A 16,682-nucleotide genomic window follows, 5' to 3' on the forward strand; every position below is an offset into this window, starting at 1 on the left:
TTAGTAACACCCTGGCAACCTCATAGTAACCCCATTAAATGCCCTAGCAACCACCTGGGAACCTCCTAGTAATCAGCCAGAGCACTCTAGCCCATCAACCACTTAATAACCTCAAGGTAACCATACAAAATAACCTAGCAACGACCTGGTCAACCTCTCTTTTTTTTTTCTTTTTTTTTTTTACAGATATAAAATTTACTTTACATGAATATGTGAATGTACAGTGGTATATTGACTCAGACATTTGAAGGAAACTCCATCACATCTGTGTTTGTGCACTTGTGTGATGACTGTAGTGATTTCGGAGAGATTTGAGTCACTGTTTTAATTTAAATGATTATGTTTCCAGCTCCATCGATGCCGGCGTACGATCAGGAGACTCCTCTGAACCAGACGGACAGCACGGTTACGGTGGTGCTGAAACCGGCTCAGAGCCGAGGCGCTCCTGTCAGGTACGCTTACACTCAGCTCTCCATGATTCTCCATGGCCATTCTGATAGTAGTGAGCGGAACGTAAGCTAACACAAGCACGACTGACAGCCGCAGGAAGTCTCCATCTGTTCTCGTCATGGCTCCGTTTAGCTCACAGCTCCAGAGTTTCTCCGCCCGTTTATTTCAGCTGGCTGTTTTTATCAGTTTTTCCTCCTGTATTGTTTGTGGATTCCTCCGAGTGAGCGTCGTTCTTTGAAGCGGAGAACAAAGTGTGTGTGAGTCTTCAGAGCCTCGTCCCTGAACCGCTTTCATGTGTTTCTGACTGTGTCACCGTGGCCCCTGACTGTCCCCGCGCTCGCAACCGCTGCCGCGAACACAATCAGCAGCTCTCATTAGTAACCGCTGCACGTCACTCAGGTCATCCCATGGAGAACATGTCCGGCTCATATTCCAGGCCAAATCAATAGGAAAATATGATAATATATTTGCATTCAGTAAATGGAGATTTTTATGCGTCTTTTATGACATTTTAGCTCATTTAAACAGGGTCGTAACCACAAGTCCCATCATATTTTATGTATTTCGAAATATCTGCACTCTATTACCATTCTTTTTATTACATGGTTGACAAAAAGTTAAAACGTCTTATTTTTAGGCTGGTCTGCCAATCAATGTTAGACAGCAAAATGATTGGAATGGCAAATAAAATCAAGTGCAAAAATTAGATGTAAGTAGCTAAACATTTAATATTTGACAATTGTTTTATGATAGAAATGTTAAAGCGACTAAAGCAAACTCCTCAATTGTTTTGTTTTATTTTATTTATTTTTTAATGTAATTAATTAATTACTTTATTTATTCATTTTGCCATTTTAAAATATGTCCTACGATTAAATTGTCCATTTAATAAATTCGTTTTTTTATTTATCAATTTTATTTTTATTTTATTTATTTATTTTGCCATTTTAAAATATGTCCTATGATTTACATCAGCCATTTAATTAATTACTTGATTATTTATTTATCCTTTTTATTATTTATTTAGTTATTTATTTTAACATTTTAAAATATATCCTATAATTTACATAATCAAGTTAATTACTTTATTACTTTATGTATTTATCCCTTTTTATTATTTATTTATTTATTTTGCCATTTTAAAATATATCCTATGATTTATATTGTCCATTTAATTAATTACTTTATTTATTTATCTGTCTTTTTAATTTTTTTTTGACATTTTAAAATATATCCTTTGATTTACATTGTCCATTTAATTAGTTACTTTATTTATTTTATTTTAATTTTTTAATTTTAGTTCATTTTTATATTTAATTTAATTTGATTTATTTATTTTGCCTTTTTAAAATATATCTTATGATTTACATTTAATTAATTACTGAATGTGACAAAGCAAGTAACAAACAGAGCTGCTTTATTTGCATATTAGACAAGATTAAGATTGAATGTGTGCAAATTGTAAAAGAAAAATACAATTTGCAAATACTTTTTGAGTTTACTTTGCAATTTTTAATACATTTTATTTATTTTACTGTTCTTCTTTCTGTTTCTGTTGTTTTTTTAATCCTTTAAGTATTTGGCAACACTACAAAAATGTCTCATTTGTTAACATTAGTTAATAGCACAAACTCTTACAGCATTTATTAGCCTTTTTATGTTAGTTAAAAAAATATGTAGTAGAAAATATTGAGATTAACTAAGTATAATAAATGCTAAGTATTGTTCATTCTTAGTTCACGTTAATTAACCAATGAAACCTTAATGTACAGTATTATGAATGATTTATATGATGGAATATGAGCTAGACATTTAGGGTTCAATATTTCAATGGTTTATTTTTGTCTGTGTTTTCCTGTAGTGTTTGTGAAGGTTTGTGTCTCACAGTAGCAGACAAACATCATTATTTACTGCTGCATGTTCAGCGTGTTTAATAAGAAGCGGATAAAGCTGTAACATCTTCAGCGTAAGAATATTATATTATAAAGCGCTGCTTTAATATTGGATATCCCGCGTCTGACGCTCGACTGTACGGCGCGCAAATAACCGCAGTAAATTACAGTCATGTTTACCGCAGTAATCTCTGCTGGATTACACAGCCAGCTCCATCATTTCATCTGATCTCATCTGATCAAATCATGTTTTTACCTCATCAACATTCCCAAACGAGATATGAAAATAGGAAAATCAAGATTTGATTATTGTGATCCGCGTCTAATCTCTCTGTGTGTGATTGAGTCGCTGGTCTTTGTCTCACACACACTTACACAAACATACACACACTCTGACACAAAGAAAGAAGGTCTGATTAGTGTTTTAGTCACTTTATAATGTGTATTTTTGGGTTTTAGGATCAGAGGTCAAACATCAGCTGTAAAAGAAAAAAACAGACATTTGTGAACTCGATTTGACTGAGAGTCAGACATCTAGTCTTTTTTTTTCAGATTCCCAAAACTGCAGTTTATAGATGGATAGATCACTTAAAATGTTGTTAACAAATATTTTATATTTCAGTCATTGTATTTATATTATATATGAATGGTGCATGTATATATACACTGCTGGTCAAAAGTTTGGGATCAGTAAGATTTTTAATGTATTTTAAATACGTTTATAATGCTCATTAAGGTTGTGTTTATTTGATAAAAAATCTAGAAAAATTTGTACAATTGTGAAATATTATTATGATGTTAAATAATATTATTTTATTTTAATATACATAAAAAACCTAATTTATTTCTGTGATCAAAGCTGAATTTTCAGCATCAATACTCCAGTCTTCAGTGTCACATGATCCTTCAGAAATCATTCTAATATGCTGATTTATTATTAGAATGATCAATGTTGGAAACAGTTGTGCTGCTTAATATATATATATATATATATTGGAATCTGTGATACTTTTTTCTGGATACTTTGATAAATAAAAGGTTAAAAAGAACAGCATTTATTTAAAATAGAAATCTTTTCTAACAATATACACTACAGTTTAAAAGTTTGGGGTCAGTACATTTTTATTCTTTCTTTTTTTTAAAGAAATTAATACTGTTATTCAGCAAGGATGTGTTAAATTGATTTTAGAAAGTGATAGCAAAGACTTATATTGTTAGAAAATATATATTTTGAATAAATGCTGTTCTTTTTAACTTTTTTTCATCAAAGAATCCAGAATCCAAAATATTAAGCAGCACAACTGTTTCCAACATTGATAATAAAAGTAATAAATCAGTATTAAAACACTGAATACTGGAATAACAGCTGATGAAAATTCAAATTAATTTAATCTATATTAAAATAAAAAACATTATTTGATATTGTAATGACATTTTGAAATATTATTGTTTTCTGTATTTTTGATCAAATAAAAATAACAAGTCTTACTGATCCCAAAATTTTGTACATATACCATATATAAAAAAAATACTGGTCAGATTTTAATATGATGTTTAAATAAAAACAGTATGCATTTATATCAACAAAAAGTGCAAAATCAGTTCATTTTAATTAATTAATCCATTAAAAATTGGTGTTTTGGAAAAACTATTTGAACATCTTAGAGTCCAGTGGATTCATATATGTGACCCTGAAGCACAAAACCAGTCAATTTTTATTATTATTGAGATTTATACATCATTATACATAGAATAAATAAGCTGTCCATTGATGTATGGTTTGTTGGGATTAGACAATGTTTGGCTGAGAGACAACTATTTGAAAATCTGGAATCTGAGGGTGCAAAAAAATCTAAATATTGAGAAAATCACCTTTAAAGTTGTCCAAATTAAGTTCTTAGCAATGCATATTACTAATCAAAAATTACATTTTGATATGTGTATGGTAGGAGATGTACAAACTATCTTCATGGAACATGATCTTTACTTAATATCCTAATGATTTTTGGCATAAAAGAAAAATCTATAATTTTGACCCATACAATGTATCGTTGACTATTTCCTTAAATATATATATATATATATATATATATTTGTCTGATGTCGTATAAATGCCATCTCATCTGATTTTCATTCTGATTTTAGGATGTTTTGACATGTTTTGGTCCTGAACTGCAAAAAATGCTTTTCTTACTTTACTTTCTTACTTAATGTTTTGTCTTGTTTCCAGCCCAAAAATCTAAAAATCCTTAAATCAAGGAGGATTTTCTAGACGAGTAAAATTTATTTTCTTGTTTTCAGAAAAAAACAAGCAAAATAATCTGCCAATGGGGTAAGCAAAAAAAAAAAAAAATCTTATTTTAAACGGAAACATTATTTTTCTGACCCCACTGGCAGATTATTTTGCTTATTTTTCATAGATTTTTTTAGATATTTTGTCTGAAAGCAAGACAAAAAATCCAAGTAAGGAAAGGAATTTTTTCAGTGTGGAAGGATCTTTAATTTTGACTAAACTATTAGATTCAATCCCAATAACAATGTGAACAGAAAACGGTTATGAAGTAATTCATAAATGATCTCAAACCGCTGAAGTGTGTTTTTCCGTGGAAAATAATAATAATCCTCATTCTTCACGTCACAGATTAATTCATGGATTTGGAGCATTATCGCCGATAGAAGACAAACGCTGCGTTTCTGTGAGGATTACAGACAGAGAATGCTCCTAATGTTGGTCTTTGTTTGCGAGCGAGTAATCAAAGCCTGTGATTAGCTGCAGGAGATACCAGAGCAGATGTTTGCCATTGATATCAGCCTGAAGAAACACATCAGCTCACAGCAGAGACCAAGAGTTACACAATCACACAGTTGATGTAATATTTTGCTTGTGAAATTACTAATCAGAAACATAAATCCACCCACACACACACACACACACACACACACACACACACACATATATTTGCTTAAACACAAATTGTCTGTGACATGTAATCTCTGTGACGACACACACACGCGTGTGCGACGGGAACGCTCGTGTCCGGAGGGAATGTGTGCGTCGTCGGCTTTGAGAGGATTACTGATCCGTCTCGCAGGAGCGCTGATTGAAACGCCTCAAGATTCCAACACTAAACGCCTGTTTACAACAGCTGAGAGAAACATTCAGCCTTATCAGTTACAACATACAACACCCTACAGCCCTCAGACACGCCTGCGGACAAACACACACACACACACACACACACACACACACACACAGACACACACACACACAGACACACACAGACACACACACACACACACACACACACACACACACACACACACACACACACACACACACACACACACACAGACACACACAGACACACACACACACACACACACACACACACACACACACACACTCTGGAGGATCATGTGACACTGAAGACTGGAGACATGATGCTGAAAATTCAGCTTTGATCACAGGAATAAATTACATTTTATAAGATATTTACATTGAAAACAGCTGTTTTAAATTCTAAAAATATTTCATGTTTTTATTGTATTTTTGATTAAATAAATGCAGCCCTGGTGAGCAGAAGAGACATGATGAAAAACGGTTAGTTGCCATTAATAGATTAAAAATAAAAGTTTGTTTACATACTATATGTGTGTGTACTGTAATTTATTTGATTAAAAATACAGAAAAAACTGCAAAATTATGAAATATTATTGCAATTTAAAATAGTGGTTTACTATTTTAATATACTTTAAAATAGAATTTATTTTTGTGATGCAAAGCTGAATTTTCATTAGCCATTACTCCAGTTTTTAGTGTCACGTGATCCTTCAGGATTCTTTGATGAATAAAATTCTTTATTATCACTTTTTTTAATCAATTTAACACATCCTTGCTGAATAAAAATATTCATTTTGGTAACACTTTAGAATAGGTAACACTTATTCACTATTAACTACGACTTATTAGCATGCATATTACTAGAATATTGGCCATTTATTAGTACTAATTAAGCACATATTAATGCCTTACTCTACATGACCTTATTCTACATCCCTAATCCTACCCAATACCTAAACCTAACAACTACCTTACTAACTATTAATAAGCAGCAAATTAGGAATTTATTGAGGGAAAAGTCATAGTTAATAGTGAATTAGTGTTACCTATTCTAAAGTGTTACCTTAATTTCTTTCAAACTAAGACAAAAAGAAAAATGTATTGACCCCAAACTTTGAACAGTAGTGTATATTGTTACAAACAAATTCTATTTTAAATAAACACTTTCTTTTTAATGTTTTATTCATCAAAGAATCCTAAAAAAAATATAAATCACACATTCCAAAAAAAAAAAAAAAAAAAAAAAAAAACTGTTTCCAACATTAATAATAAATCAGCATTTTAGAATGACTTCTGGAGGATCGTGTGACACTAAAGACTGCAGTAATGATGCTGAAAATTCTGCTTTGATCACAGGAATAAATTACATTTTATAAGATATTTACATTGAAAACAGCTGTTTTAAATTCTAAAAATATTACATGTTTTAATTGTATTTTTGATAAAATAAATGCAGCCCTGGTGAGCAGAAGAGACTTCTTTTAGAAACATGATGAAAAACGGTTAGTTGCCATTAATAGATTAAAAATAAAAGTTTGTTTACATACTATATGTGTGTGCACTGTGTATATGTATTATGTATAAATAAATACACACACATACACTTAAGATTTTTAATGGTGAGTCTTTTCTGCTCACCAAGGCTGCATTTATTTGATTAAAAATACAGAAAAAACTGCAAAATTATGAAATATTATTGCAATTTAAAATAGTGGTTTACTATTTTAATATACTTTAAAATAGAATTTATTTTTGTGATGCAAAGCTGAATTTTCATTAGCCATTACTCCAGTCTTTAGTGTCACGTGATCCTTCAGGATTCTTTGATGAATAAAATTCTTTATTATCACTTCTTTATCAATTTAACACATCCTTGCTGAATAAAAATATTAATTTCTTTCAAACTAAGACAAAAAAAAAATGTATTGACCCCAAACTTTGAACGGTAGTGTATATTGTTACAAACAAATTCTATTTTAAATAAACACTTTCTTTTTAATGTTTTATTCATCAAAGAATCCTAAAAAAAATATAAATCACACATTCCAAAAAACAAAAAAAAAAAAACAAAAAAAAAAACTAGGGAACAAAACTGTTTCCAACATTAATAATAAATCAGCATTTTAGAATGATTTCTGAAGGATCATGTGACACTAAAGACTGCAGTAATGATGCTGAAAATGCAGCTTTGATCACAGGAATAAATTACATCTTAACAGATATTCACATAGAAAACAGCTGTTTTAAATTTAAAAAATATTTCACATTTGATTGTATTTTTTATTAAATGCGGCCCTGGTGAGCAGAAGAGACTTTAACATTAAAAACTCTCATCTATCTGCGTCTGTATTCTGAGCACAGCGTCGTCTCATAGAGAGATTTCATATTAAAGCGCACATCCGCCTGGATCTGGCTCCGCTCCAAAACCTAGTGAGTCGACTACGTAGGCAGCATGTTAAGACAGCATAGTTCACTGTTCCAGAAAGCATAATTATTTTGCCTCATATTATTTAATTATTTCATATCTAACAACAATCATGTTACACTGCAAAAAATATATCTTCAGAAGTTTTTAATTACCCCTTTTGTTTTGTCTTCCAGACAAAATGTCAAAAAAATCCTTGAAACAAGATGCAACTGCTTAAGAAATAGCACTTTATGTGTGTATTTTGTCTAGAGTTGCAAAACAATTAGTCATGATTAATCGATTTAAAATAAAAGTTTGTTTATATACTATATGTGTGTGTATATTATTACACATATACACTTAAGATTTTTAATGTTTTATTATTTTTAAAGATGTCTTTTCTGCTCACCAAGGCTGCATTTATTTAATTTAAAACACAGAAAAAACAGGAATATTATGAAATATTTTTGCAATTTAAAATAGTGGTTTACTATTTTAATATACTTAAAAATAGAATTTATTTCTGTGATGCAAAGCTGAATTTTCAGCATCATTACTCCAGTCTTCAGTGTCACATGATCCTTCAGGATTCTTTGATTAATAAAATGTTAAAAAGAACAGCATTTTTTCAAAATAGGAATCTTTTCTTACAAATAAAGTCTTTACTATCACTTTTTTTTTATCAATTTAACACATCCTTGCTGAATCAAACTATTAATTTCTTAATACAAAGACAAAAAGGAAAAAATTTACTGACCCCGAACTTTGAATTGTGTTTTTTGTTGCAAAATGTTTATATTTTAAATAAACACTGTTCTTTTTAATGTTTTATTTGTCAAAAAATCCTAAAAAAAAAATATTACACATTGCAAAAAAAAATGTAAGAAGCAAAACTGTTTCCAACATTGATAATAAATCAGCATTTTAGAATAATTTCTGAAGGATCATGTGACATGTTTTCATGATGCTGAAAATTCAGCTTCGCATGACATAAAGAAATTATATTTTATATATTATATTATATTTTAAAATGCTGTATATTAAATTACAAAACCATTATTTTAAATTTCAATATTATTTCACAATATTACAATTTTTTCAGTATTTTTAATCAAATAAATGCAGCCTTGATGAGCAGAAAAGACTTTTAAAAAACATAACAAATCTTACTAATCTCAATTTTAGGCGGTGCATATGTATGCATTTAAAAAAATAATAATTGTATGTATTTGTATGTAAACACTATATATAATAAATATAAATATTTTACATATAAATCTAAAATGTTTTTCCTTAATATATACATGTATGTATGCATATTTATGTATACATAATAAATATACACAGCACACTCATATAGTATGCAAACATAAACTTTTATTTTTAATTGATTAATCGCGACTAATCATTTTGCAGCTCTGATTTTCTCTCACTGTAGTTTTTTCAAGTACAAACAAGTGTAACAGTGCTTTTAGTTTGATTTCAGGTTTTTCTGTTCTTACTGACTCACTCACTCAGAAGGCTGCATTTGTGTGCTGCCTATGTAGTAGACGACAGACCGGCTCACTCTGGGGTTTGGCTGTGTATTTCAAGATAGCGAGACAAACATTGAGAGACACGAGAATCATCATCAGACAGACAGGAGTGAGAGGAGAGATGGTTCATGTCCATCTGTGTGTCTGATGATGGGCGCTCACACAGGAGAAGCAGACGCTTGTTTTCTGACCATGGCTCTCTGGTGGATGGTCAGTCAGTCGTCTGTGATTGTGACGGGGCCGTTGGACTCTAATTGGTGTCAGATAGATGTGACTGAATCCAGAGCGACAGCAGCGCTCGATACTCGCAAACAATCTGTTCACAACACACACCATAGCATACATCACTCATGATAACTGATTAAACACAGACAGTCTGAACCAGCCTGAGACCAGCTAAGACCAGCAAACCAGCTTAGATTGTTTTATAAACAAAAATAGTTTTATAAAACTTTTGTTTTCTACTAATTTTCTTCACACCTTATTGTTGCATTGATCAGAGTAGAGCTGGACAATAATAGTTACATTAGTGACCATATAAACAATCAGACATTTGAGATTTGATATAGAGTATGTATCATTTGTTATTTATTCAATTGTTTACTGCAAAAAAAATGTTTTTTATGTAGATTTTTTGTCTTGTTTTTAGTCAAAATATCTAAAAATTCTTAAATCAAGAAGGATTTTCTAGATGAGTAAAAATGATTTTGTTTTCAGAAAAAAAAAGTCAAAATTAAGTGTTTTTGCTTGAAACAAGCTAAATAATCTGTCAATGGGGTAAGAAATAATATATTTTTTTTGCTTATCCCTTTGGCAGATAATTTTGCTTGTTCTAAGCAAAAACTCACTTCATTTTGACTTGTTTTTCTGAAAACGAATCAATAAATTTTACTCGTCTAGGAAATCCTTCTTGATTTAATTTTTTTATATATTTTGGCTGGAAACAAGACAAAAAAAAGTAAGAAAAGCATTTTTTGCAGTTTTCATGTCAACTCAGATCTATTATATAATATAACAGAAACAACTTTTTATTTAAACAGTGTGTTAGTAAATCTTAAAATTAATAAACTAAGATGCATAAATGTTTTAGTTTTTTGTACTCTTAGTGCATGTTAGGTGAGCTCCATTAAATAGTAATATTAGTAACATTAATATTAACGTCTGATTTGAATAATGGATTTTTAAATGTTAAATAATAATATTAATTTTAACTTCTAATTTGAATAATGTATTTCTAAATGTTAAAATTAATATTAACTATTTAACTTTTAGAATTATTTTTAATTTTTGGTTAATGTTAGCTGAGCTACTTTAAATAAATAAAAAGCTTTAGATTTGAATAATGTATTCGTAAATCAACTAAGATGAATGAATGCTTTATAAATAATACTAATAACTTTTTCATAATGTATAATGATAATAATAATAATAATAATAATAACAATAATAATTCAATATTTGTAAAGATTAAAATTTAAAAAATGCGTTAGACGTACACTGCCATTTTATATATATATTAGAATTCTTATATGCTCATCAAGGCTGCATTTACTTAAAAAATACAGAAAAAAAATTATATTGTGAAATATTATTACAGTTTAAAATTAATGCTGTTCTATATTAATATATTTTCAAATATATTATATTCCTGTGATGCAAATCTGAATTTTTATTAGCCATTACTTCAGTTTTCAGTGTCACACGATTCTTCAAAAATCATTCTAATATACTGATTTATTACTTTTATTATCAATGTTGGAAACAGTTGTGCTCCTTAACATTTTTTGGGGGGAACCTGTGATTCTTTTTTCAGGATTCTTGATGAGGTTAAAAAGAACAGCATTTATTCAAAATATAAATCTTTTCTAACAATATAAGTCTTCACTATCACTTTTTATCAATTGAACACATCCTTGCTGAATTAAACACATCCTTTTCTTCAAAAAAAAGAAAGAATAAAAATGTACTGACTGTAAACTTTCAGATGGTAGTTTAAATTGTTACAAAATATTTATATTTTAAATGAAAAAAAAAAAATATTTTCAACTTTTTATTTAAAATTAAAATCACAGGTTCCAACAAAATATTAAGCAAAATATAGACAATTATAAATATATATATATATATATATATATATATATATATATAAACAAAGAATGATTTCTGAAAGAACATGTGGCACTGAATACTGAAGTAATGTTGCTGAAAATGTAGCTTTGTATCACAGGAATAAATTACATTTTAAAATATATTCACATAGAAAACAGTTATTTTTAATTGAAATAATATTTCGCAATATTGCAATTTTTTCTGTATTTTTGATCAAATAAATGCAGCCTTGATGAGCATAAGAAATGTCTTTAAAAACCATTAAAACTCTTACTGATCCCAATCTTTGGAGCGGCAGTGTATGCATTTTAACTAATATAAAGTTTCCCATGTTCTTTGGTTTCTGCTGGGATGAAGCTGTCAGGTCACGCTGCCGTTAGAGGTTTTAATTAATTAGTTTCAGGCGCTCTGGGAGTGATTGTGCGGAGTCCGCGACAGTTTGCCAGAGTTTTTCATGAGACTCCAACAACTTCCTGTGAGAAAGAGGCTGATGTGATCGATGCGGACAACTCGTCGGAGCTGCTTAATTACACATTAGCTGCGTATTTCTCTTACAGATGGTGTGTAAACAAGCTCATTAAACGGCCAGATCTGCCTTTAGCTTCCAAAACTTTACATGATGTACCAGAGTCGCTGTTGCGCTGACACTTTTTACAAGCCACATTTAAATTAGCTTTTATTTTAATATTTTTATCTATTTTTAAATATTTTTCTTTTCTTTTTTTAAGGCGAGACACTGCAGGTGAATAGGGTAAAAAAATGTATAGTTATCATCTTACTTACTCAGTTAATTGATTACATTGATAAATGCAAACAGTTTTCTAAAATGTTAGGGTATTGTTTAATGAAATATGCACTAATTTGCATACATTTCTAGTACAAAACTCTAAACACTGGATGAAGACAGAAAACAATAGCTTTTTTTTGGGGGGGGGATAAAATGTATAAAATTAAGCAAATTATATCTGAACAAATCCCTCTGTAACAACCTTCAGAATATAGACAGGACTAAAAATGTAAAGTGTGGTTTGTGTAAGTGCTACTGAAGTGGAGATTCATGGCTCAGTGTAGGAGAAAAAACTCTGGCTTTTAAAAATATGTATTGTAATTGAAATCTATTGACAAAAATATATAAAATGCTATGAAAGAAACACTTAACAGTGTCTTTTGGGTGTTTTCTTTCCACTAGTCTTAAAAAACACTTTATGAAACAAAAAAACCCAAAATCTCATAATTGACATGTTCATGAAAAAACATTGCATGCATTTTTGCCTGCAGTGTTTGCCCTTTAGTTTTAGTTTCAGTTTTAGTTAACTATAATAACCAAAGCAACATTTCTCATTTAGTCGTTTAGTATTTCATCTAATTTTCATCTATTTTATTTCAGCTTTAATTTAATGAGCATAAAGGTCTTTAATAGTTTTAGTCAACAATAATACCATCATAAACCTGTTTTTGTTTTGGTAGCAGTATTAGTGATGTTCAGTTTGATCTCCAGATGACGGTCATTTTTTATGACTTTCCAGCTTTATTTCTGCTGTGTGTTTGTCTGCTGGTTCTCTGAAGGTCTGTGGGTTTCTGTGGTGGTGATTTAGTTGAATGGTGATGTAATGAGCATCAGCGTCTCTGATCACGTGTGGCGCGTCAGATCAAAGCGCGTCTCAGATGAAGTTTGTGTCGCGCTCCACGGCGGCCATCTTTGACACGCGGATCTTCCATTGCCGTCGGCTATCTGCGTTTGGCCCCGGGGCTGAACGAGGCGGCCCCGTTCATCCCGCACACATCAGCACTGACAGAGCGACGGCCCGTCAAACACACACACACACACACACACACACACACACACACACACACACACACACACACACACACGTCGAGCAGGAGCTTCTATTCTTCTCTCAGAAATAAAGCTGAATTAATGCAGAATAATAAGTGGCTGAAGAAGATCCTGCGTTTCCACAGTAACAGCAGAAAGACTAACATTACGGGTTCAGATGTGGAAATGTGCTGCCCGTCTGCAGGACTCTATTACACACATGCACACACAAACACACTCAAACGCTCACACTTATATTTACTTACACTTACTCACACACTCAATCACTTATAAACATTCACACTCACACGCACACACTCAAACACTCACACTTATACTCACACACGCACACATACTCAAATACTCATACTCACTCTCACTTACTCACCGAACACACACACACACACACACACACACACACACACACACACATACTCACTCATACAAACACACACTCAAACACTCACACTTACACTCATACACACATACACAAACACTCACTTACACACACACACTCACATACGCTCAAACACTCACACTTATACTCACTCATACAAACACACACTCAAACACTCACACTTATACTCACACACGCACACATACTCAAATACTCATACTCACTCTCACTTACTCACCGAACACACACACACACACACACACACACACACACACACACATACTCACTCATACAAACACACACTCAAACACTCACACTTACACTCATACACACATACACAAACACTCACTTACACACACACACTCACATACGCTCAAACACTCACACTTATACTCACTCATACAAACACACACTCAAACACTCACACTTACAGTCGTGGCCAAAAGTTTTGAGAATGACACAAATATTAGTTTTCACAAAGTTTACTGCTAAACTGCTTTTAGATCTTTGTTTCAGTTGTTTCTGTGATGTACTGAAATATAATTACAAGCACTTCATACGTTTCAAAGGCTTTTATCGACAATTACATGACATTTATGCAAAGAGTATTTGCAGTGTTGGCCCTTCTTTTTCAGGACCTCTGCAATTGGACTGGGCATGCTCTCAATCAACTTCTGGGCCAAATCCTGACTGATAGCAACCCATTCTTTCATAATCACTTCTTGGAGTTTGTCAGAATAAGTGGGTTTTTGTTTGTCCACCCGCCTCTTGAGGATTGACCACAAGTTCTCAGTGGGATTAAGATCTGGGGAGTTTCCAGGCCATGGACCCAAAATTTCAACGTTTTGGTCCCAGAGCCACTTAGTTATCACTTTTGCCTTATGGCACGGTGCTCCATCGTACTGGAAAATGCATTGCTCTTCACCAAACTGTTGTTGGATTGTTGGAAGAAGTTGCTGTTGGAGAGTGTTTTGGTACCATTCTTTATTCATGGCTGTGATTTTGGGCAAAATTGTGAGTGAGCCCACTCCCTTGGATGAGAAGCAACCCCACACATGAATGGTCTCAGGATGCTTTACTGTTGGCATGACACAGGACTGATGGTAGCGCTCACCTTTTCTTCTCCGGACAAGCCTTTTTCCAGATGCCCCAAACAATCGGAAAGAGGCTTCATCCGAGAATATAACTTTGCCCCAGTCCTCAGCAGTCCATTAGCCATACTTTTTGCAGAAGATCAATCTGTCCCTGATGTTTTTTTTTTGGAGAGAAGTGGCTTCCTTGCTGCCCTTCTTGACACCAGGCCATCTTCCAAAAGTCTTCCTCTCACTGTGCGTGAAGATGCGCTCACACCTGCCTGCTGCCATTCCTGAGCAAGCTCTGCACTGGTGGCACTCCGATCCCGCAGCTCAATCCCCTTTAGGAGACCATCCTGGCGTTTGCTGGACTTTCTTGGACGCCCTGAAGCCGCCTTAACAATGCAGTGGAAAGTTTTTTTCGGGATTAAGTTCATTTTCATGGCAAAGAAGGACTATGCAATTCATCTGATCACTCTTCATAACATTCTGGAGTATATGCAAATTGCTATTATAAAAACTTAAGCAGCAACTTTTCCAATTTCCAATATTTATGTAATTCTCAAAACTTTTGGCAACGACTGTACACTCACTCCCACTTATACTCACTCACACTTACACTTACTCACACAAACACACTCACAAATACTCAAGTACTCACACTTACACTCATACTCACACAAACACACTCACAAATACTCAAGTACTCACACTTACACTCATACTCAAACAAACACACTCACTACTACTCAAGTACTCACACTTACACTCATACTCACACAAACACACTCACAAATACTCAAGTACTCACACTTACACTCATACTCAAACAAACACACTCACTACTACTCAAGTACTCACACTTACACTCATACTCACACAAACACACTCACAAATACTCAAGTACTCACACTTACACTCATACTCAAACAAACACACTCACAAATAATCAAGTACTCACACTTACACTCATACTCACACAAACACACTCACTACTACTCAAGTACTCACACTTACACTCATACTCAAACAAACACACTCACAAATAATCAAGTATTCACACTTACACTCATACTCACACAAACACACTCACTACTACTACTCAAGTACTCACACTTACACTCATACTCACACAAACACACTCACAAATACTCAAGTACTCACACTTACACTCATACTCAAACAAACACACTCACTACTACTCAAGTACTCACACTTACACTCATACTCACACAAACACACTCACTACTACTACTCAAGTACTCACACTTACACTCATACTCACACAAACACACTCACAAATACTCAAGTACTCACACTTACACTCATACTCAAACAAACACACTCACTACTACTCAAGTACTCACACTTACACTCATACTCACACAAACACACTCACTACTACTCAAGTACTCACACTTACACTCATACTCACACAAGCACACTCACAAATACTCAAGTACTCACACTTACACTCATACTCACCCAAACACACTCACAAATAATCAAGTACTCACACTTATACTCACTCACACAAACACACACATGCACACACACACACACACACACACACACACACACACACACACACACACACACACACACTCACTCAAACACTCACTTACACTCACACACACACACACACACACACACACACACACACACACACACACACACACACACACACACACACACTCAAACACTCACACTTATACTCACACTTACACAAACACACACAGTCACACGCATACTCACACAAACACACTCACAAATACTCAAGTACTCACACTTACACTTATACTCACACAAACACTCACTCTCACACATACTCAAATACTTACACTCACTCACTTACTCACTCACACTTTCTGTAGGTGTAAGT

The 16,682-nt window shown here is 32.6% G+C and overlaps 1 protein-coding gene across 1 annotated transcript in view; it reads left to right on the forward strand.

The window, feature by feature from the left end:
- The window catches only part of LOC141343774 (receptor-type tyrosine-protein phosphatase mu-like), a 114,127-nt gene that overhangs the window by 47,653 nt on the left and 49,792 nt on the right, over positions 1 to 16,682 (forward strand). Inside the window, exon 8 of the mRNA XM_073848417.1 lies at positions 350 to 452. Within this exon, the coding sequence (XP_073704518.1) occupies positions 350 to 452 (103 nt within the window). The remainder of the gene's footprint in view (positions 1 to 349; positions 453 to 16,682) is intronic.

Source organism: Garra rufa, chromosome 10 (genome assembly GCF_049309525.1).
Source record: "Garra rufa chromosome 10, GarRuf1.0, whole genome shotgun sequence".
NCBI classification, from domain to species: Eukaryota; Metazoa; Chordata; class Actinopteri; order Cypriniformes; family Cyprinidae; genus Garra; species Garra rufa.